This window comes from Abramis brama (assembly GCF_963993115.1).
Source record: "Abramis brama genome assembly, chromosome: 10".
In the NCBI taxonomy this organism is placed as follows: Eukaryota; Metazoa; Chordata; class Actinopteri; order Cypriniformes; family Leuciscidae; genus Abramis; species Abramis brama.
Genome location: NC_139972.1, coordinates 3,080,001 through 3,103,649, shown reverse-complemented (window position 1 = coordinate 3,103,649; position 23,649 = coordinate 3,080,001). Strand labels below are relative to the sequence as shown.

Here is a 23,649-nt window from a genome sequence, read left to right as displayed (position 1 = left end):
TCTTTAGCCAAGCATTCACATAATGCATCTCATAACCTTATACTCCAGTTATATCAGATCAAATGCACATGACTACCTTTATCTTTATTTTTTTGCATCATTTTATCAACATTTGAACTATTTACAACCTAAATTAAAACCAAACAAAAGCCCGACAATTACAATACAAAGAAGAAAGAAAGGAAAGGAGGGAAAAGAGAGAGAGACGAGCAATTTTGATATACCATACCTCAAAATATTACTTAAAGAGACGTCAATACAATCAAGATACGGAGTCCAGAACTGATGGAAATCTTCAGTTGACGAGTGAGTGACACATGTTAATAATTAATGGAATAATTTCTCTATGCCGTCCTTTCAAAGAAGGGGGTTTATCACTTGTTGTGAACTTAGAATCGAAAGACCAGGAGACTTGGTTGTTTCTTCAGCAGGTTTCTTTATTGAGGACACGAGCCGTCGGTAGCTGCAGTCACCAAGCCTGACGTGAATGTTCGCTTACAGTTTATATACATTTAGGGGCAGGAACCGAAAAAGACAGGTTTAGGAACCGGTTTTAGACTGAGAGCATTGCCCACCCTAGTCCACTCAGCATATCTATTCAAACACTGAGACCCGAGGACAGGACTGGCTGGACTTTCTTGCTAAAACACAAACTCCAAGAGTTTCAGTAAAACAGGACTGACCAGAGTCGTTTGCTAGAAAACTCTGATAATCATAATTTATACCTAACCTTAACATGCTAAATTCAATGTAAACCTAAATGAAACATTTTAATACATTTGCATTCCCACACACTGATTCAGGATATCAATATATATTTTTCCTTTCTCTTTATATAAGCAAAGGGCGATATAAGAGATCTGCTTACTCAGCGGGGGATTTAAGAGAATCTTCTCAATGGCCGACATGGAGGGGTTAGTGACACGAGTAGCGCTTTTAAAATTATAATCCCTGATGTGGAGAAATCTGAAAAAAATGGATCCGCATGGGTAGCTTGTATTTTATAACCAAGTCTTCAAAAGATAAAATCCCTAAGTCTGCATTTCCCATGAGTGTGCCACATTTTAAACCGGAATCGGAGAGGGGAGACCTGATCTCAATCCTGCATATAATGGACCAGGCTTTCCACGTGATTGTTTTCTCACATAGTGGCTTGATTATCTTAGAGCGTATGATAAATAGCAGATTTTGTAGAGGGAACGGTAACTGTGAGGCGTCTAAATCAAGCCGAATAGATCCTCTCTGAACCATTCTGCAATGAATCTAAGCTGACAAGCCAATTGATATTCTCCTGATGTTTGGCAAGCCCAAGCCAGAGGTGGACAGTAACAAAGTACATTCACTTGTTTATACAATTACTCCACTACATTTCTGTCAAGGTCCTTGAGTAGTAACATCAGTCAGGGGATGATTTTGGTTGCAGGGGTTGCATTTTGGTTGGAAATGAAAGTCGGGTTGACGCCAGAAACTGACGTTGGATTTTGGTTGTAACATCTTTCCAATGTTGGAGATTAACGTCAATCTGATGTTGGATTCTGACATCAACCTGATTTTCATTTTCAGCGTTGGGTTTGGTCTCCTAAATGCGAATATTGTCATTGTTGTGGAGCACACTAGCTTATAGATAACAGCAGGGCTGACATATTCATACTAAAAGCTGAAAAACTTTAAATAGGGCATTATTTGAGGGAACAGCCATTCGGGTGTCCGACACCATTGTGGACGTGAGTGACTTATTCAATCTCACATTCAATCCCACGACTGGAACTGTGCTCTAGAAATACATGTGATATTGATATGAGGGCAGGCATAGATTCAGACTTCAGAGCCATAAGTATTACATACAACAATGCAACAATAAGACAATGCATTGACTTTTTTTCCCACTTTTGATACTTAAGTACTTTTAAAAACGAGTACTTCTGTACTTTTACTCTAGTGAAAATCGGTCTTTACAACTTTTACTTGTACTTTCACTCAAGTAAGGAAGTGGTGTACAGTGAGTGAAAGTGTGAGTGAGTGAGAGAGAGCTCCAGTGTGTGTGTGTGTGTGTGTGTGAGAGAGAGAGAGAGCTCCAGTGTGTGTGTGTGTGTGTGTGTGTGTGAGAGAGAGAGAGCTCCAGTGTGTGTGTGAGAGAGAGAGAGAGCTCCAGTGTGTGTGTGTGTGTGTGTGAGAGAGAGAGACAGAGCTCCAGTGTGTTTGTGTAAGAGAGAGAGAGAGAGAGAGCTCCAGTGTGTGTGTGTGAGAGAGAGAGAGAGAGAGAGAGAGAGCTCCAGTGTGTGTGTGTGTGTGTGTGTGAGAGAGAGAGAGAGCTCCAGTGTGTGTGTGTGTGTGTGTGTGTGTGTGAGAGAGAGAGAGAGAGAGAGAGAGAGAGAGCTCCAGTGTGTGTGTGTGTGTGTGTGTGTGAGAGAGAGAGAGAGAGAGAGAGAGAGAGAGCTCTAGTGTGTGTGTGTGTGTGTGTGTGTGTGTGTGAGAGAGAGAGAGAGACAGAGCTCCAGTGTGTGTGTGTGTGTGTAAGAGAGAGAGAGAGAGATAGAGAGAGAGAGAGAGAGAGAGAGAGAGAGAGAGAGAGAGAGAGAGAGCGAGAGAGAGAGCGAGAGAGCTCCAGTGTGTGTGTGAGAGAGAGAGAGAGTGTGTGAGCGCGCGCTGGTTCGGTCTGTCGTTCGGTAACGTTACAGCAGCTCCGGTGATCTTCAGGCCCGTTTGTGTGTTTCTCTATCACCGGAGTGTTTGCACGCACATCTCACGCGTTTTGCTCAGTAAGTGTGAATATGTGTGTTCGTGCAGGGTGATTAATCTATGTGTGTGTGTGTGTGTGTGTTAGCTCTGGGTTTGAGTTGGTAGTGTGTGTTGGCGATGCTTCCCCTTATGAACTCTGTGTTACCGAGTGTAATGAAGAATCAGGTGTGTTATTGTTACACGGTGTGTTCGAGTGTTTATGTGTGTGTGAGAGTGTGAGTGTGTGTGTGTTCAGTCAGACTGGCGTTAGCATTAGCTTTAGCATCAGGCCTGTTAGCCCCGCTTCAGTGCTCAGTGTTTATTTCATTTCGGCTGCGATTAAGCATTTACAAACATAAATCTGAGCCGCTGTAGCTTATTTAATCATTTCGATCACCACATGTGTGTTTGTTTTATTTCCTATGGCTTTAATAGCGATGTGTGTGTTTGAAAGCTAACAGCGGCTATCGATACACCGCCGCCTCCCATCGATATAATTCACATTCAGATGTCATATTTAACTGGGTTTAGCTGCTGTCCTCATGAATTTACCATAATATGAAAGATTTGACTGCGTTTACCCTTCATCCGACATAATGCACTGATTTTACCCCGTCTGTCTGAATTTACACCTCATCTGTTATTTTACTGATTATACGCCCATCTGACAGAGTTTATCTCCTCCTGACTTTATTTACTCTTCATCATGTGTGAGATTTTACCCTCACCTGTCTGAATGTGACTCTATTTACTCTTTTATTCTCTTCTCTTTAATATACCCTGTTTTTACACCTCATGTGCCTGAAATTACCACTCATCCGACTGTATTTATTTAGGCTGCTGATTTCTTTTTCATTTACCCTGATTTTACACATCATCTTTGTGATTTTTACCCTCTTTTGTCTGAATGTACTGTCTTATGACTGTGTTTACTTTAAATTTACACTAAGATGGTTTTAACCTCATCTATGATTTACCCTCGTCTGGCTGATTTTACTCTCGTCTGGCTGATTTTACGTTTGTCTGGCTGATTTTACCCTCGTCTGACTGATTTTACCATCCTCTATTTGTTTTCCCCCTCATCTATTTGATTTTACCCTCGTCTGCCTGATTTAACCCTCTCTTGGCTGATTTTACGTTTGTCTGGCTGATTTTACGTTTGTCTGGCTGATTTTACTCTCGTCTGGCTGATTTTATGTTCGTCTGGCTTATTTTACGTTTGTCTGGCTGATTTTACGTTTGTCTGGCTGATTTTATGTTCGTCTGGCTTATTTTACGTTTGTCTGGCTTATTTTACGTTCCTCTGGCTGATTTTTACCCTCTCCTGGCTGATTTTACCCTCTCCTGGCTGATTTTACCCTCGTCTGGCTGATTTTACCCTCGTCTGACTGATTTTACCCTCCTCTATTTGTTTTTTCCCCTCATCTATTTGATTTTCCCCTCGTCTGCCTGATTTAACCCTCTCTTGGCTGATTTTACGTTTGTCTGTCTGATTTTACGTTTGTCTGGCTGATTTTATGTTCGTCTGGCTGATTTTGTTCGTCTGGCTGATTTTACTCTCATCTGTCTGATTTTACGTCTGTCTGTCTGATTTTACGTTTGTCTGGCTGATTTTACGTTTGTCTGTCTGATTTTATGTTCGTCTGGCTGATTTTACTCTCGTCTGGCTGATTTTACGTCTGTCTGTCTGATTTTATGTTCGTCTGGCTGATTTTACATTTGTCTGGCTGATTTTACTTTCGTCTGGCTGATTTTACCCTCGTCTGGCTGATTTTTCGTTCCTCTGGCTGATTTTTACCCTTATCTGGCTGATTTTTACCCTTATCTGGCTGATTTAACATTTGTCTGGCTGATTTCTGGCTGATTTTCCCCTTGTCTGCCTGATTTTACCCTCCTCTATTTGTTTTTCCCCTCATCTATTTGATTTTACCCTCGTCTGCCTGATTTAACCCTCTCCTGGCTGATTTTACTTTTGTCTGTCTGATTTTGCGTTTGTCTGTCTGATTTTACGTGTGTCTGTCTGATTTTACGTTTGTCTGGCTGATTTTTCGTTCCTCTGGCTGATTTTATGTTTGTCTGCCTGATTTTACGTTTGTCTGCCTGATTTTACGTTTGTCTGACTGATTTTACATTTGTCTGGCTGATTTCTGGCTGATTTTATTCTCGTCTGGCTGATTTTACATTTGTCTGCCTGATTTTTCGTACCTCTGGCTGATTATTACCCTCTCCTGGCTGATTTTACCCTCGTCTGATTGATTTTTACCCTCATCGGACTGATTTTACCCTCCTCTATTTGTTTTTTTCCCTCATCTATTTGATTTTACCCTATTTTGACTGATTTTACCCACTCCTGGCTGATTTTACCCTCTCCTGGCTGATTTTACCCTCATCTGACTGATTTTACCCTCCTCTATTTGTTTTTTCCCTCATCTATTTGATTTCCCCCCCCCGTCTGCCTGATTCCCCCCCCGTCTGCCTGATTCCCCCCCCGTCTGCCTGATTCCCCCCCCGTCTGCCTGATTTCCCCCCCGTCTGCCTGATCCCCCCCCCGTCTGCCTGATTTCCCCCCCGTCTGCCTGATTCCCCCTGTACTCTGAGCTGGGTGTGAGTAGCTGAGCAGCGTGTGGGGCCGCTGTGGTGATGGATGTAATCCTCCGCTGAGAGTTGCTGTGGTCTGCAGTACGGTGGGAATCTGATTATGTGGCAGCTCTGTTATAATCTGAGACAGAAAGAGAGATGCACGTGTCTCAGACGGGAACGCCTCAGGTTTGGTTGGGTTTCAGTCAAGGATGCACGATATATCGGGTTCGGCCGATAAATGTTCTTTTTAATGCTATCATTATCGGCCCAATAAGAAAATTGGGCCGACATATTAAAACGATAAATAATGGATTATTTCCTTCAGCTGAGTCATGATGGTTTTGAATTGCCTGAAATATGGTTGGAATCACTTCAAAAAGGAAAATACAGTTCAGTGCAACATGTGCAGCGCAAGTCTGTCTGTCATATAGGATGCATGAACATGTGTGTTTGGGTCATGGCTTTTAATGGTTAGATTTTAGTTTTTGTAATCAGGCTCACAAAAATGATATAAAAATTTTAATTTCGATTTATCGGCCAATTTATCAGTTATCAGCATTCAAATATAAAGAATTATCGATTATTGGCCAAAATTTACATATCGGTGCATCCCTAGTTTCAGTGTGCTTTATTTATAACGTGTTTTGTGTCTGCAGCTGCCGGCATCTGTGTACGTGAAGTGAAGATGCGCTAGAAGCGTCTACGTTTCCTCACGGATCCTTCCCACCTGTGACCTTTGACCCCAAACGCCTGACCCCTGCCTCGGTGGCGTCCGCTGTGCTCCAGAACCATGTGAGGGGTTTCCAATGCATCTTTGAGTGGACTGGAGCACTTGCCTGTAACCCCGCCCCATTTTTTAGAGACCCCGCCCCCCCCCCTAAGCCCCGCCCCTGAATCTCAAGAAACTCGCCATGATGTTCCGGGACCAAGTGGGGATTTTGACAGACTGGTTCAAGAGCTGGAACGAGTGTGAACAGACGGTGGCGCTGTTGTCGTTGTTGAAGCGGGTTTCTCGGACGCAGGCCCGGTTTCTGCACATCTGTCTGGACCACTGGCTGGCCGACTGCACAGAGATACACATACTAGAGGCAGAAGCCAACAATGCAGGTAAAACCATCATAATCCGCACCAGAGGACTTGAGCTTGGTCTTCAGACTTGTATTCATTTTAAATGAGCAAATCATCATATTAGAGTGATTTCTGAAGGATCATGTGACACTGAAGACTGGAGTAATGATGCTGAAAATTCAGCTTTGATCACAGGAATAAATTACACTTTACTGTATATTCACATAGAAAACAGCTGATTTATATTCACATAAGGCCATCCTTAAAAATATTTTGGTTTGCCGTAACAACCAAAAAAAAAAAAAAAGGTCGATAGGTTGGACTATATATTTTTTTTCAAGATTCAATGTAAAAAAAAAAAAAAAGGTACAATTTTGGTCATGGTGATTACGTAGGTATGAATTTAAACAAATTTACATATCGGGACTTCACTGACAGTTTTCCAGAACTTTGTGCCAAGTTAAAGAGGTGTCGAGAGAAAAAAAAGAGATTTTGATAAAAAATAAAATAAAATAAAAAATACATATATATATATATATATATATATATATATATATATATATAATATATATATATATATATATATATATTAGAAAACCTGTATAAACTGGACACCAAAGAATAATATATTGAGTGGTGGTGGCGTGTTCATGTGTAAGGGTGGCGCTGCCAATAATTCACCTAAAAGCTGTCACAAAGAACTGGGAAAAGTAATGATTATTAATATGTCAAATATATCAAGGAGACATTTCAATTGTTTATTAATAAACAAGTGTTTTCTGCGTCAAAGATGAAGTTGACGATGCTGACTCTCGATCTTCGCAGTAGTGAACGTGCCAGAGAGAAATGCACATTTCATACGGATGACATAAGCAGAGAGCAGTCTGTTATCTTTCATTTTGAATTGTTTTTTTTAAAAGTACACATTTCATGCTTTCTATAGATATATTTCTCAGGTCTGTGAGGCAAGTAGCTTATACACTGAGTTTCGGTTCATTTAAGAGACGAGCTCCATGCGCCGGCGCCTCCTTGTCCTGATTATATTGCCTGCTATATTTATTAAATCCAGGCAATTGGTTGATGAAACATTGATTAAAATTAAGATACAATTAATACAAAACGAAATTCACTTTAAAGAAAGGTTTTCTACAAAAACAAACTTAATGAAGTGGTCAGAATCATGTCTGATCCACTCCATTTGTCTCCCAATATTTTTGGGATCATCTTATCTTATTCATACTTTTCATATAATCAACATAAAATTCTTTTTTTTTATTTTATTTAATCATGAATATGAAACTAAATCGTTTTTTAATGACTGGGCTACAACACATAGGCCTATTATTAGCCTACAGTACAGAGACATTTAATGTCGGAGCGTTGCCAGTGAGCATGTGGGGGGAGAGATACGATTTTCGATCAATCATCGAATATTATTTTGCTTGATATTCCAATCCTTAATATTTGGTGTTTTAAATGCCTGTTTGAGATCTCCGTGAAGGTTTTAAAGCAGTCTTGTAATGCCGCTTTCAGAGCGCTCACGTCCATAACACTGTTTCTTCCTCATAAATGCGAACATGAAAAATAAAATAAAATGAATATATTATGTTCTGTGGAGAGCCGACACTTCTTCATCCGGTGGGTATACGTATTACTTTTGGTTTGCCAGTGTAATTCATAGAATTACTAAAAAATATTTTACCACCTAAAAGTTAAAGATTTTTGTGTCACGTCTGGACAATAACGCAAGTGTAGACTGATATTTTTCTAACATCTGAACTCCTTTATTAAGGGAGTATGGATGTATAAACAGACGTTTCAGTATACTAGTATTAAACGCATTTTCTGGTAATTTATATTTCAAGTTTTGACTGCAAATGTCACGTCCATAACGCTGGAACTCCCCAATAGTAATGTAAAGATGTGGTAGCATTGGTCTGGACGGGAAGGATAACTCTGGGAGTTGGAAGGGGTGTGTCGTGATTCTGCCTTCTCACACCGCGACACAGGTTTGTGGATCCGAGTGTCACGATTTCGGTCTCATTTCGCATATAGGCCTAGCCTACAGCCCTTATAATCATAGATGACACCACGGGTTTTTATTTAAAAGAAAGAGTGTAGCCTAGGTTTGTATGTAGGCCTATGGGCAATTTATATTCACAATACTTACTAAAATATAATTCATATTATTTTATTGCATTTGTATTAGTTGTTTGAAGAGTAAAAAAAAACGGTCGGTCTTAACGCAAGTTTACAACCGGCAAGTCGGTCGGACTAAAAGGGAAAAAAATAATTAATTGGGTCGGTCCTAAATTGACAGGGTCAGTCGGGTTACGGCAAACAAGAATATTTTTAAGGATGGCCTGATATTTCACTGTTTTTACTGTATTTTCCCCTTACTGGAGCCTTTAGCCTTGGTGAGCAAAAGAGAATAAATATTTTTTTAATTATTCCAAACTTTTTTTTAAATGTCTTTTTAAAGGAAGAACCTATTCAAATGAAACGATTGAGTAATGTTTGGGTGAACGGTTACGTTTTGAACAGTTAAATATAAAAGCATCAGACCCGCACGATAAAACTAAGATCTACGCCTCTCTCTCTCTTTCTGTAGGCATCGGCAGTCAATAAATTACACTGTACTATATTCTCACATAGAAAACAGCTGTTTTACATTGTAATAATTTCATTTTTTTACTGTATTTTATTTTTGCCTTACTGTATTTAGTATATATATATAGCCGCTCCTGAGTAAACCGTGATGTCATCGTCCAGCTCAGTTCAGTTCCTGTATAATAGTGTCAATGCAGGAGATCAATGATATTGTTGAATATTAATGTTAAATAGTGAGTAATGTTTGGGTGAACGGTCCTTTTAAAAGGGTTTAGTTTTGAACAGTTAAATATATAAAAGCATCAATAAAACTATGATAGTTCTCTCTTTCCCTTCCCCCCCTCCCCCCCCTCTCTCTCTCTCTCTCTCTCTCTCTCTCTCTCTCTCTCTCTCTCTCTCTCTCTCTCTCTCTCTCTCTCTCTCCTCTCCCTCTCTCTCTCTATCTCTCTCTCACTCTCTCTCTCTCTCTCTCTCTCTCCCTCTCTAGCCATCGTCAGTCAGTGGCAGCAGGAGCCGAAGGAGAAGGCCGTGTCCCTCCTGCTCTCCCATCTCCCCCTGCTTCAGCCACGCAACAGTGAAGCCAAGTGCGAGTACATGAACCTCCTGCAGAAGGTCCTGAGCCACACCATCGAGAGCAGCCTGTTCGTGGAGGAGAGCCGGCAGCTGCTGTCGTACGCCCTCATCCACCCCGCCACCACGCTCGACGACCGCAATTCTCTGGCCATGTGGCTCAATCACCTGGAGGAGCACCTGTCGAGCCGGCCGCCCCCGCCCGGCCCCTACCATCACGCCCGGCAGGGCTCCGACGAGTGGCCCTGCTCCGCCGAGTCCCTGGAGCCGGCGTACTCCTGGCAGGAGAAGCTGCCGTCCTGTAGCTCGCCGGCCGGCCAGAACGGGCACATGCCTTTCCCCGGCACGGGGGGCGTCACCTCGCCGGTCAACACAGGTAACCAGCGCGCCTCTCTCGTCTGACGTGCGTCTGCTGCAGAGATGGTCATAGGGAATGAGTATAGGTGGCCAAGTTTGTGCTGACTACACTCTAAAAAACACTCTGTTAAAAACAACCCAATTTTGGAGGTGTTTTAACCCAAGGTCTGGGTAAATATAGGACAGAACATTAGTGTTGGGCTAATTTTACCCAGCAAATTGGGTTATTTCACCCAGCACAATAGGTTGATTTAACCCAGCATACTGGGTTGATTTATTTTTACTATAGTACTAGCTTTTTTAAAAATTATTATTATTATTATTATAATAAAAAAAGTTTACTTCGTCACCTCGCCTGTCAACACAGGCAACCAGCTTGTGCCTTAAAGGGGTCATCGGATGCCCATTTACCACAAGTTGGTGTGATTCTTTAGGGTCTTCATGTACAGGTTGTAACATTGGTTAAAATTCCTCAATGGTTGTGTAAAACAACTCCCCTTTACCTCCTCAAAAACAGCTCTGTTCACAGCGACCCGTTTCGGTGCGTGTGTTTCAACCCAAGGGCTGGGTAAATATAGGACAAGAACACATGTTAATTTTACCCAGCAAATTGGGTTGTTTATTTGACCCAGCACAATAGGTTTATTTTATTTTTACTATAGTACTAGCTTTTTTAAAATTATTATTATTATTATTATACTTTTTTTTTTTTCTTTTTTTTTTTTTTTTGCTTATAAATTTTCCAGGCATTCAGATTCCACAGTTTTATCATAAACTAATAAACTTAATATGATGCGATGCATATTTGTCAGTCTTACATAAATGAAACAATTTATAAAATAGTACTAAAAAACTGAATGTGTTTTAAATGCTCAATAACCTGGTCTACATATTTGTAATCCAATCAGTTTATTAAAGCAATACTAGTAGATGAATCTTACTTGTCTTACAGCTAGCCGTATTTAAAACTTGTATACAGTTTTAATAGATTTTATATATATATATATATATGTATATATAAATATCCACAATAAAAGAGTAATTGCTCAACAGGACTGCCTGGTCAGGTGCACCCAAACCCACTGAAGCCGTCGATGTCACTCACACCTGCCAATCAGCCAGCCTGCAGCTCTGATTGGCTGAGCCAGGAAGAGGCGTGTCAGGGCGTGTCCGGGGCAGAACACGCCCCCCTGTCGCCCCAGAGCAGCGTCGCCTCGTCGGGCAGCGAACAGACGGAGGATCAGAGCAACGCACGCAACACGTTTCAGGAGGACGGCAGTGGGATGAAAGGTGACCAGGCTTGAGCTCACAAAAGAAATTGTGAGATAAAGTCAGAATTCTGACTTTTTTCTCGCAATTGCGACTTTATATCACGCAATTCTGACTTTATAACACATAATTGCGAGTTTATATCTTGCAATTCTGACATCTTTTCTTACAATTGCGATATCAAGTCAGAATTGAGACTTTTTTTCTCAGAATTGCGAGATATGAAGTCAAAATTCTGAGAAATAAAGTCGCAATTGTGAGATATAAAGTCCAGTTCTAAGGAAAAAAAAGACTGATTTTTTTTAATTTATTTTTTACTTTATAACACAATTGCAACTTTATTTCTCAGAATTGCGACTTTATATCTCGCAATTGCGACTTTATTTCTCAGAATTCTGACTTCATATCTCGCAATTGTGAGAAAAAAAAAAAAGTCAGAATTGTGAGATAAAAAGTCGCAATTGTTATTATTTATTTATTATTCAGTGGCGGAAGCAAAGCTTCCATAGGAAACTGTCTAAGTTATGTATTTAAAAAATGTACATATACAAAATCACAGTTAGCGAAAAATGTATTTAAACAATGTAATAATTGAATGCAGAAACAATGAGCTCATTGAAGTAATGAATACTTGTTTGTTAACAAATGATTATGACATTTAGAAAAATGTAGCATTGGTGCATGTTGATTTGGAGAATGCGTCATCTGAAGAAACTGAGACATGTAATCTCACCAGTTGCTCTGTGTGCTGTCCCTCCTCCAGACGTGCCGGCCTGGCTGAAGAGTCTGCGTCTGCATAAATACGCCTCGCTGTTCTCTCAGATGACGTATGAAGAGATGATGATTCTCACAGAGAAACACCTGGAGTCGCAGGTGAGCTCCGCCCACATCAACACCTGATCGGCTCCAAGCCCCGCCCACCTCACGTTCACAGTGTGCAGTGATCATCCTGATGACTTCTGGAGGTTCTGCTGCAATATAAATCATGACCTTTGACCTCCGCTGTGCCCCTTCATCAGACTCTCTCTGTGTCTTTCAGAACGTGACGAAGGGAGCGCGACACAAGATCGCTCTGAGCATACAGAAGCTTCGGGAGCGGCAGAGCGTCCTGAAGTCTCTTGAAAAGGTGAGTGGTTCAGCAAGGATCTGGATCTGCGTTCCTTCGCGTTCTCGTCGTGCTCATCGTTGAACGTGTTGTTGATTTCAGGATATTCTGGAGGGCGGGAACGTTCGGAACGCTCTGCAAGAGCTTCAGCAGATCATCATCACGCCAATCAAAGTCTATGCCCCGCCCACTGCGGCCCAGAAGGAGGTGGAGCCTGGAGTTACACCTGTCGATAAAGCAGCCAATCCCGGCGAAGAGAAGGAGCCCGAGGGCTTCCAGACCCACAATCCTCCAGCGTGTGATGGAGAGTCCTCGTCCGCACCCATCTCTGACGGAGACATCGCGGGGCAGTTCACGCGTGTGATGGGGAAAGGTACGCACACACAGACACGCATGTGAAATTAGTGAGAATGAGATCTGTATAAATCTGAATGTTTTTTTTTTAAATGCACAATAACCAGGTTTATATATTTAATATATATTTAAGACATATTTAAACCTTGTTTATATTTTATTTCCACAATTAATAAATTCATGCAGATTCTAAGGAAATAGTTAAAAAAAAAAAATATATATATACACAGTACAGGTCAAAAGTTTGGAAACATTACGTTTATTTATATTTTTGATAGAAGTCTCTAATGCTTATCAAGGCTGCATTTATTTGATCAAAAATACAGAAAAAAACAGTAATATTGTGAAATATTATTACAACTTAAAATAACAGTTTTCTATTTGAATATACTTTAAAAAATAATTTATTCCTGTGATACAAAGCTGAATTTTCAGCATCATTACTCCAGTCTATCACATGATCCTTTAGAAATCATTCTAATATTCTGATTTATTATGAGTGTTGGAAACAGTTCTGCTGCCTAATATATTTGATGAACAAAAGGTTAAAAAGAACTGCATTTATTCAAAATAAAAAAATATTTTCTAATATAAATCTTCTTTACTATCACTTTTTATCAATTTAACACATCCTTGCTGAATAAAAGTATTGATTTATTTCAAAAAAAGAAAGAAAAAAAATTACTGACCCCAAATTACTGACCAGTAGTGAATATTGTTGTTACAAAAGATTTCTATTTTAAAAAAAATGTGCTGCTTTTTCTTTTTTTTCTTCTTTTCTTTTTTTTTTATTCATCAAAGTATCCTAAAAAAGTATCACAGGTTATGAAAAAATATTAAGCAGCAGAACTGTTTCCAACTTTGATAATGAATCATCATATTAGAATGATTTCTAAAGGATCATGTGATAGACTGGAGTAATGATCCTGAAAATACAGCTTTGATCACAGGAATAAATGATAATTTAAAGTATAATAAATTGAAAACCAATTATTTTAAATTGTAATAATATATCACAATATTACATTTTTTTTTCTGTATTTTTGATCAAATAAATGCAGGCTTGATGAGCAGAAGAAACTCCTTTCAAAAACATTAAAAATAGTAATGTTTCCAAACTTTTGACCTGTACTGTATATATAATTTTTGAAATAAAATCAAATGGATGCAAATACTTCATTAATTTTTTAATGTGTAGACTATTGATGAATTTGGTTTTATTTGAAACGTTCTTAATTTGTATCTATTTTTATTGTTTAGCTGCTTGTAATTTAATTCTTTCTTCTTTTCTGGTTTACTCCAATAGATACTTTAAAAAATGTTTACTTGATTCAGCTGCATGCCTTTATGTGTTTACATAATAAGTATGAATATATTAAGGCTGGCCTTATTGCTGGACCTTAAAACATTTTAAATGGTTGTTTAAATACCACAGTCTATTTCACTGTAAATAAACACACAGTATTGAGGGGTTTTTTTCGATGAAAATAACAGCATTATCTAAAACTGTTAAAACATTTCTGTTCATTTAAATAATGCTGAATATAAATATAAATAAATACAATAAAATATAAATATTAGTTGAAATGTTGCCTTGGCATTAAGCTGAAACAAGTTTAAGTTGAAGCACTATAATTAATAACTGGAAATAAATAAAAACTTAAATAAAAATAAATTAAACCTAATTGGCAATATTTTTATAAATAAGTAATCAAATGACATGACTAAATTACAAAAAATTAAACTCAAATTAACATCTCAAAAATATTTAGAATAAAGTACTAATAAAACTAAAATGATTTGTTTCCTTTATCATCATCTGGATAATCTGACCCCATTATGTGTCATATTATATTCATAAAGGGAGTTCTTCAGCATATTATGATTATTATTAGCATGTTATCTGATTTATCAGTTTTAGAGCTTGGTGAAATTTGACTGGGATTGTGTGTGTGTGTGTTCAGTTTGCACGCAGTTGTTGGTGTCGAGGCCGGATGAGGAGAACATCAGCTGTTACCTGCAGCTCATAGAGAAATGTCTTACACACGAGGTGAGGCGCGCTTCACACACCATCACACATGCTTCAGTTCAGTATTACACACTTCACAGTACACATTGTTTTAAAGAAAATGCTACAAGTGTTATGTTTAGTGCTCTGTCCTTTATTGGTGGTGTTGTAGTGGTTCAGTAATGAGGCTGTGTTTGTCAGGCGTTCACAGAGACGCAGAAGAAGCGGCTGTTATCGTGGAAACAGCAGGTGCTGAAGTTGCTCCGCCTCTTCCCGCGGAAAACCATGATGGACAGCGGCGTGTACCGGAGAGGGTGCGTGTGCTAGCGGTCCGCTCGCGTCTCTCTGCACGATTAATCGCAATGAAACCGCACGCGATTTGGCAAAGGCTGCGATTATTTAATGTGCAGCTTGTCAGTGCAGCGGCAGATCGATAGGAAATGCTCCATCTGAACACTAGAGGGCATCACACACACACACACACACACACACACACACACACACACACACTCACCACATATCCATCTGAACACCAGAGGGCGTCTCACACACACACACACACACACACACACACACACACACACACTCACCACATATCTCTCTGAACACCAGAGGGCATCACACACACACACACACACACACACTCACCACATATCCATCTGAACACCAGAGGGCGTCACACACACACACACACACACACACACACAGACACACACACCACATATCTCTCTGAACACCAGAGGGCATCACACACACACACACACACCCCCTCACCACATATCCATCTGAACACCAGAGGGCGTCACACACACACACAAACACACACACACACACCACATATCTCTCTGAACACCAGAGGGCATCTCACACACACACACACCCCACATATCCATCTGAACACTAGAGGGCGTCTCTCTCTCACACACACACACACACACACCCACACACACGCACACACATACACAGACATACACCACATATCCATCTGAACACCAGAGGGCGTCACACACACACACACACACACACACACACACACACATACACAGACATACACCACATATCCATCTGAACACTAGAGGGCGTCTCTCTCACACACACACACACACACACACCCACACACACACACACACCACATATCCATCTGAACACCAGAGGGCGTCACACACACACACACACACACACACACACACACACACACACAGACATACACCACATATCTCTCTGAACACCAGAGGGCATCTCACACACACACACACACACACCACATATCCATCTGAACACTAGAGGGCGTCTCTCTCTCACACACACACACCCACACACACCACATATCCATCTGAACACCAGAGGGCGTCTCTCTCACACACACACGACTGCCTTATTCTGTGTCACTAGCACATCATCTCACAGAAGGAGGAGCTCCGCTGTCGTTATGAAGTGAGTTTGGAGTAAAAGCATGTTATTAAATGTCTTTTGTTGGACAAGAGGTTCACAAATGCTTTGTCATGTTTGACGCGTATGTGTTGCTTTTTCAAATGCATAAGTGACTCAAACTCACAGTGCTTTCAGAGTGAGCAGCGTTTACTGAGCCGTACGTCACTGACAAGCTGCACATAAAAAACACTCACAGCCTTTGCGATTTCAACATCCGATAAGCCGAATCGGTTTAAGTGCGATTAATCGTGCAGCCCAAGCCCCTCTGCCGCGCTCATCCTCACCAGTGAATCGCGTGTGTTTGCGCAGGTGGCCGGCGTACGGATCGAACTCTCTGCCCACAGCTGGATCTGTGAGCGCAGGTTTGGGCAGGCGTGGGCAGAGGCCTTTCCCGATGCCCGCGCGAGGAGCTCCGCCTCCCGGACGCATGGGCCTGATGACTGCCGGCGGTCTGACCGGAGCGTCACCGCGACACTCGCTCGCTAACCCCGCGGCCGTCAGCGCACAGGGCCGACAGGTCAGTCACAGTCACACAGAGCCGGAGAGCCAGGCCTTGTCCACACTAACACGGGTTCATTTGAAAGCGCATGTTTTTCACTCCGTTTTGTCCTTATGTCACACTGAGACGGCGTCTTTGTTAATGAAAACGCTGAGATAGTTGAAATGGATGAGTTTATTGAACCTTCAGACGAACTACAGGACTAGATGAAGGCTGTGATGTGATGGTGTGTTTCAGAACCTGTGGTTCGGGAATCCCGGAGGCAGTAACAGCATGCCGAGCCAGAGCAGAAGTTCTGTGCAGAGAACCCATTCTCTCCCCGTTCACACGTCTCCACAGACCATGCTTCTGTTCCAACAGCAAGGTACTCGCACATCACCTGATCTCCGGACGCTAGTCAGACCTCGACTCACAGCTGCTAAAGGCTAACGCATACTGAACGGATAATAATTGCCTGATTTATTTTTTATTTATATGCACAGGTGAACTTCTCGTGAATAATAACAGTAATTTCACAACACGTGTGTACACACATGAATATATTATATAAATGAATATACAGTATATTTGCTATTGAATCAGTAATTCAAGAGATTTGTAAAAAAAAAAACAGAGATTCATCCAGTAATGAAACAAGTGAAGCGTTTATGAGTGAGTCATTGAATCATTCATTCAAGCTATTCGTTAAAAAAACACAGATTCATCCAGTAATGAAACAAGTGAAGCATTTATGAGTGATTCATTGAATCATTCATTCAAGAGATTCGTTAAAAAAACACAGATTCATCCAGTCATGAAACAAGTGAAGCATTTATGAGTGATTCATTGAATCATTCATTCAAGAGATTCGTTAAAAAAACACAGATTCATCCAGTAATGAACAAGTGAAGCGTTTATGAGTGAGTCATTGAATCATTCATTCAAGAGATTTGTTAAAAAAACACAGATTCATCCAGTCATGAAACAAGTGAAGCATTTATGAGTGATTCATTGAATCATTCATTCAAGAGATTCGTTAAAAAAACACAGATTCATCCAGTCATGAAACAAGTGAAGCGTTTATGAGTGAGTCACTGAACCATTTATTCAAGCTATTCGTTAAAAAAACACAGATTCATCCAGTAATGAACAAGTGAAGCATTTATGAGTGACTCATTGAATCATTTATTCAAGAGATTTGTTTAAAAAAAAAAAACAGATTCATCCAGTAATGAACAAGTGAAGCGTTTATGAGTGATTCATTGAATCATTTATTCAAGCTATTCGTTAAAAAAACACAGATTCATGCAGTAATGAACAAGTGAAGCATTTATGAGTGATTCATTGAATCATTCATTCAAGAGATTCGTTAAAAAAACACAGATTCATCCAGTCATGAAACAAATGAAGCATTTATGAGTGATTCATTGAATCATTTATTCAAGAGATTTGTTTAAAAAACCCAGATTCATCCAGTAATGAACAAGTGAAGTGTTTATGAGTGAGTCATTGAATCATTCATTCAAGAGATTCGTTCAAATATGCTGATTTATCCAGTCATGAAACAAGTGAAGTCAAAGATTTCATAGACAGAAGAATCTGTCATTTATGAAGATCATCAAGTGACGTGTGTGTGTTTGATTCAAGATTGTCGTCTTGTAAGCAGGGGTGCAAACAGCGCGCTTTTCGGCGCCTCCCGCTTTTTTCACGTCAGTTTGGGTGACTTGTGTGAATCGTGTAGATCCGAAGAGTTTTTTTTTAAGGAGGGGGGGGGGGGGTGGTTTGAGAGGGTCTGATTATAATTTAACCAACAGTAATTCTGGATTGTTGCGTCCACCAACAAGTAAATAGGAAATATGCGAATCAGAACACTGTGCGCCAAACCAGCAGTATATGCGCAAGCGTGAACCACTAGTGTTTCTGTCTCACTCTCACTCTGGAAGTCTGGATCTGCCACTGCATCACATTTCTCTCTGCATGGCGTGGAGTGTCCGTTTTTATGTCGGCTCTCATGTTAACTGGTTAGAGCTTGTGTTAAAGCACAATGCCTGCGTGACACACACACTTCTCGAGCCGCGCCGAAACCGCGTGCTAGAAATAGAACCGCAACCGACGCCTAATTTTCACGCGACACGCAAGAGTGTTGGAAGTTTTCAGACAAAATAGAAGGCGCAAATACATATTAATAAATTACATTTTGATGCTTGAAAGTCTCTCGGTTTTTGACAAATGCATATATAATTGTAATTTAAAAAATAGGCCTAATTATCGATTTTCAAATATTGCCCCTGTCAATAGGCCTACAGAACGAAATATTCTGTAGCCTATTTTGCCGTCAATACTACCGACGTTGTCTTTGCTGTATCAGGCTACATATTATGTTTAACATCCAAATGTAGATGGTCTGTCGGCGCACAGAGCCACGCAGTCGCAGACAGCACGTGAAGTTCGTGAACACCGAATTCCCTTTTCTTTCTTATCTATTTGTGTTTGAACAGACATGTGCACGAAAAAATAAGCCAGTGTCCGTCTCAACGAGTTTCCCCGTAAACGCAGTCAAAATAAAACGGATGCGTGTCATTACCGGTATTAGATGCGTGCATTCGTCTTAAAGGGACAGCACCCAATATACCTGCAGCTGTTTGTGTCACCAAAGTTAATCAAACAACAAAAGAGAAAGAGAAAAATCACGTTTTGTCAAAAGATAAACTGTATTAATACTTAATACAGTTAATTTACCTGAAAAACATAAAGCACTGCTTTATTTCTCGTGTATTTGTGTTTTATTGTATTTATATTTGTATTTTGTTTATTAGTTTCTATGCAAATGCACTAGGCCTACCCTACACAATTACCCCAATCATCCTAGAATTATTCATTCTTTACAAAAAGAGCTATTCAAATCATCAGGTGAAATTGTTTTCAGGAAGTAGCAGTAAAGCAAGAAGAAGAAGTGCAAGATAGTTTTTCTAAATTTCATTTGACTCTATGTGCCTATAGGGGTGGGTTGGGGATGGTGGCAATGTAGTATCTGGATATTTGCCGCGGGACGAGGGCTTCGATTACCTCTCTCTTTTTTGACCATACATGTGTTTGCACCCCTGTGTAAGGGTTAATCGTGCAGCTTAAGTATACGTACACCGTACTGTATGTGTTAAAACAAAGTATTATTAATGAGACTGTCTGTGCTGATTCCCCTTCCCATGTGATGATGGACTTCTTAAGATGCTGCATACCTGACTCCTGCACATGTCCTCTGTTCCCTGTTATCGCTGCATGTGTTGATCTCCACTGAATTCCATGCTCTTGTTTATTGTTCCCAGAATGCCAAGTTCCGGGGACAGATCTGGAGATCAACCCCACGCTGGAGTCTCTGTGCCTCAGCATGACAGAGCATGCCTTAGGAGGTACGGCCAATCACAGCACAGCATCATAATGCAGTACCCAATCACAGCTTTGATAATTTCAGGCTCTACTAGAACATGTTTTCCTGCTTAAATGTTCATATTTTCCTCATATTCTCCATTGTTGCGGCTCCTCTCTTCCCAGTCTGTCAGTAACGCTCTGTTTACTTCCTGTCTCTATGAAGCCCCTCCTTCTGAAAAGCACACTGTGCTCTGATTGGTCGGCTGGAGCAGTGTTGTGATTGGTCGAGAGTGTTCGGGAAATGTCCCGCCCCTTACCATAACCGCCAGTTTAACACACTACTAACTAACTCAACCAGGCCCCGCCCCTTTATTCTGCGTATGAATTATTATAATGAGGAATATTGTGACGTGTTCACTCCGGGAAGAAACTCGAGACTACAATGAGTTCAGAAACACTGACACTGATATAGAGAAACCTTTTTCATGCTCAAACAGCGACATTACACACTAAAGAAAGATGAACATGGAAAAAAGCAGAATATGTCCTCTTTAAAGTCATCATGAAGTGGAAGTAGCGCTAGTCTTTCCCTGTTGTTCTGTATATCTGAGAGAAACGCTTCTCAAACAAGAACAAATGTGGGCGGGGCTTGATGTTCTCTGTGGGGAATTGATTGGATAGTTGTGGTTTGCTATTGGTGGATCTCATGTGAGTGACAGGTTATAGCCCCGCCCTCATCATAGTTATTCTGATTCAAGATTACACGAATTTAAAGTCCCTCTGTAATCAATAATTGTATCCCTTAAAATCATCTTTGATCACCAGAATGACACATTTAAACATTTTTTCTTAAAAAAAGTATTCATGTCTTAAAAATATCTTGAATGTAACTCTTGCCTCATTTAGTATGCGCGGTTCTATGAATATGCAAATAAGCCCCGCCTCCTCTCACTCAGCTCAGAGATCCACTGGTTGACGATCACATGTTGATCTGATTGGTTACAAGGTAGTTTGTGGCGTCAGAAACACCAGCGATTTCAAAGCGTGTTTTTGAGACTGTCTTTGGTTCACTGCAGTTTTAAGGAGAAAATACTCAGCAATGGCGTCGACTTATGAATTTACACATGGTTTGTCTTAAAGCTTATTAAAAACACCACATAGACACATAAACAACATTAAAGGCTGGATTTTCACCACAGGGGGACTTTAAATCAGTCATAAGGTCCTTAATAAACATGAAAATAACATCAAATATGTGACAAATTCACATTCTGCCGTAAATCAGCTCTAAAAAGACAACAGTGACATTATTCAGATTAGTTCAGTTCAGTTCAATAACAGTCAGTGGCTATGCCAACATCCACCTATTTTTAAGCAAATTGCAAAATCATTCAGGATAAACTCTGTAATATCCATAAAAACAAGAATCCTCCATTTTGACGTTAACGTGGGTTTGATTCTCTCGTTGCAGACGGGATGGACAGAACGTCGACGATATGAGCATCAAGCCAGTGGAAGAGCTGAACGTTGACGACTTCTCCTTCTCCTTCTTCTTCTTCTTGTTCACCGAGTCGTTCGGCCGGTGCTCCAGTAGCCCAGCACACACACTCAAACAACACGAGTCACTACAGATCACACACAAACTAACTGTGCATATGTTCTCTAATATTTTTCTACTTTATTGTACTTAACTAAGTTTATTATAAAGGAAATACAGAAGAACTATTATATTACGGAAGGGAGGGCGGGAAGACGAGCGATCTGATTGGCTGGAGGAGGTGCGTGACCGCGAGGAACGGTGCTTATGGTTTCTCTAAAGGGCTTCGGGCCTGAGCCGGCCGCTCATCTAGACGTCGTTTACATTGTGTGTCCATTCGCCTGCATGAACTCTGACCTCCACGACGGACTGTGTTGATCTCACGCGTCCCTCATTCCCGTGTGTTTATCCGTTACGATGCGTTCTTATTCCTGTCCGAGGTACAAGAGGTTTCTTAGCACTTATGCGCAAGATGTTTACTACAGCCGTTGCCTCTCGCACGCAGAGTTTTGTAAATACGCCGGTATAGGAAAAAAAATCACAATATGAACCGAGAGACTTTATGATCCAAATGATTTTTATACGCAGTGCTATGAAGTGAAGACGCGAGCGAGAGGGGGATCGTGGGAGCCGTCGCTTCGAGAGGTCGAGCTGTGCTCGTCATTCGCTGACCGCGTGGCTCCGCCCCCCCTCCGTGACTGACAGGGACGTCCACCAATGACAGACTCCGCCTCGTACTGACTGATGCAAAACCCACCAATCAGATTCCATCTCACCTTGATTTCCTCCTCGCCACGAGAGGCCGCTTCAGAGATTCGACCAATCGCAATGGTGCTTCTAAACGGCAGATTTCTGTTGATTCATTTGTGGTGTGTTTCTCTTTTGAATGGTACCGTCTGTGAAAACCCCATTCAGCCTTATGGAGCATCAGAGCGGTGTGTGTGTGTGTGTGTGTTTCTGCTCTCGGTGTCTGTTTTATACGTCTCTCAGCTGCTCTATATCTAGTAAAACTGTATTGACTGAAAACACGCTTGTTTGTTTCATTTCTGTGAGGATTCGGTCTGTCGCGTCACTGCCGTGTGTGTGTAGCGTGTGTCAAGAGCGCGTCCTGGTCACGTCACCCCAAAATCAAGGAAATGCATGTTTTTCACAAAGAAAATAAAGCCTGTTTCAGCTACGGTTCATTTTCTTTGTGAAATTTATATATATATATGCTAAAAAATATAATGTATATTAGTATACATTACAAATATAAGAAATATTTTCACAAAGTATATATTATATAATGTATATTGATATACATATATATTTTATAAAATAAATATGTATATGTGTGTATATATATATATATATATATATAAATGAAAGAAATTATTTAAATAATATATAACAAATATTTTCCACAAAGTATATATGTATACTTTTTGAAAAAACATCTTACATTAATATATTATAATTTTTATATAAAATATATATATATATATATATATATATATATATATATATAATGCAAGACATATTTTTTCAATATATTCATAAAAAATATATATATACTTTGTGAAAATATTTGTTATATATTATTTTAATTATTTCTTTCTTTTTATATATATATATATATATATATATATATATATATATATATATATATATATAAATAATTTATATATATATATATAATTTGCATTTTCATGACATTTAAGCACATTTCCCAAATACTGTAATGCCAAAAAAATTCTATAACTCAAGTACAATTAATATTCAGCACTGTATTTAATTTAGTCTGATTTTATTTTATTTTTTAAAGTGTCCAGAGAGGATATTTCCATTATTACAGTGTTGAAAGTTATAAATATATTAGTTGTGGTGAGTGTGCTTGATGGTGTCGATGTTCTTCATGATTCTGTGGTGAGCCGTGACCCAGACGCTCCTCCTTGCGTTCGGTTGGTCAGAGCATCAGACAGATCTGTTTCCTGTTGAGACAGGAAGTGTGTGTGTCGTCGTGTTCATCTGTCTGAGTTCACTCAGGATCTCATCACACTATGCAAGTGCTTGGATATATCCGTGTTTCCCCTCAGTCATGTTCATCCAGCAAACGAGCGGAAAGAGCGAGAATACGGATGAGAGAGAGGTGTGTGTTTCCTGACGGAGACCGACCCGATGAAGGAGTCCGCCGTCTCGTGTGTGTGTCTCTGATGTTG

The 23,649-nt window shown here is 40.2% G+C and overlaps 1 protein-coding gene across 3 annotated transcripts; it reads left to right on the top strand.

Moving 5' to 3' along the window:
* The first annotated feature begins 2,349 nt into the window (after window positions 1-2,349).
* Window positions 2,350-22,775, top strand: samd4b (sterile alpha motif domain containing 4B). 3 transcript variants are annotated; one of them, XM_084127316.1, is made up of 13 exons: window positions 2,350-2,759; window positions 5,955-6,405; window positions 9,464-9,922; window positions 10,957-11,193; window positions 11,936-12,045; window positions 12,212-12,298; window positions 12,380-12,650; window positions 14,596-14,681; window positions 14,841-14,953; window positions 16,380-16,587; window positions 16,807-16,933; window positions 19,872-19,955; window positions 21,386-22,775. In XM_084127316.1, exons 2-13 carry the CDS (start codon window positions 6,210-6,212, stop codon window positions 21,412-21,414), a joined length of 2,007 nt encoding a protein of 668 aa, XP_083983442.1. In that variant the 5' UTR covers window positions 2,350-2,759; window positions 5,955-6,209; the 3' UTR covers window positions 21,415-22,775. The 3 variants fall into 3 exon arrangements, with proteins under 3 accessions (XP_083983442.1, XP_083983443.1, XP_083983444.1); XM_084127317.1 differs by lacking the exon at window positions 2,350-2,759 and adding an exon at window positions 2,773-2,904; XM_084127318.1 differs by lacking the exon at window positions 2,350-2,759 and adding an exon at window positions 5,340-5,484.
* Window positions 22,776-23,649: the final 874 nt, after the last annotated feature.

Excerpts from the sequence above, each read along its gene's own strand:
- samd4b (XM_084127316.1), top strand. The coding sequence starts at position 6,210 with ATGATGTTCCGGGACCAAGTGGGGATTTTGACAGACTGGTTCAAGAGC. Across the intron at positions 16,588-16,806 it reads TCAGCGCACAGGGCCGACAG|AACCTGTGGTTCGGGAATCC; the intron begins GTCAGTCACAGT and ends GGTGTGTTTCAG. Across the intron at positions 19,956-21,385 it reads GACAGAGCATGCCTTAGGAG|ACGGGATGGACAGAACGTCG; the intron begins GTACGGCCAATC and ends CTCTCGTTGCAG.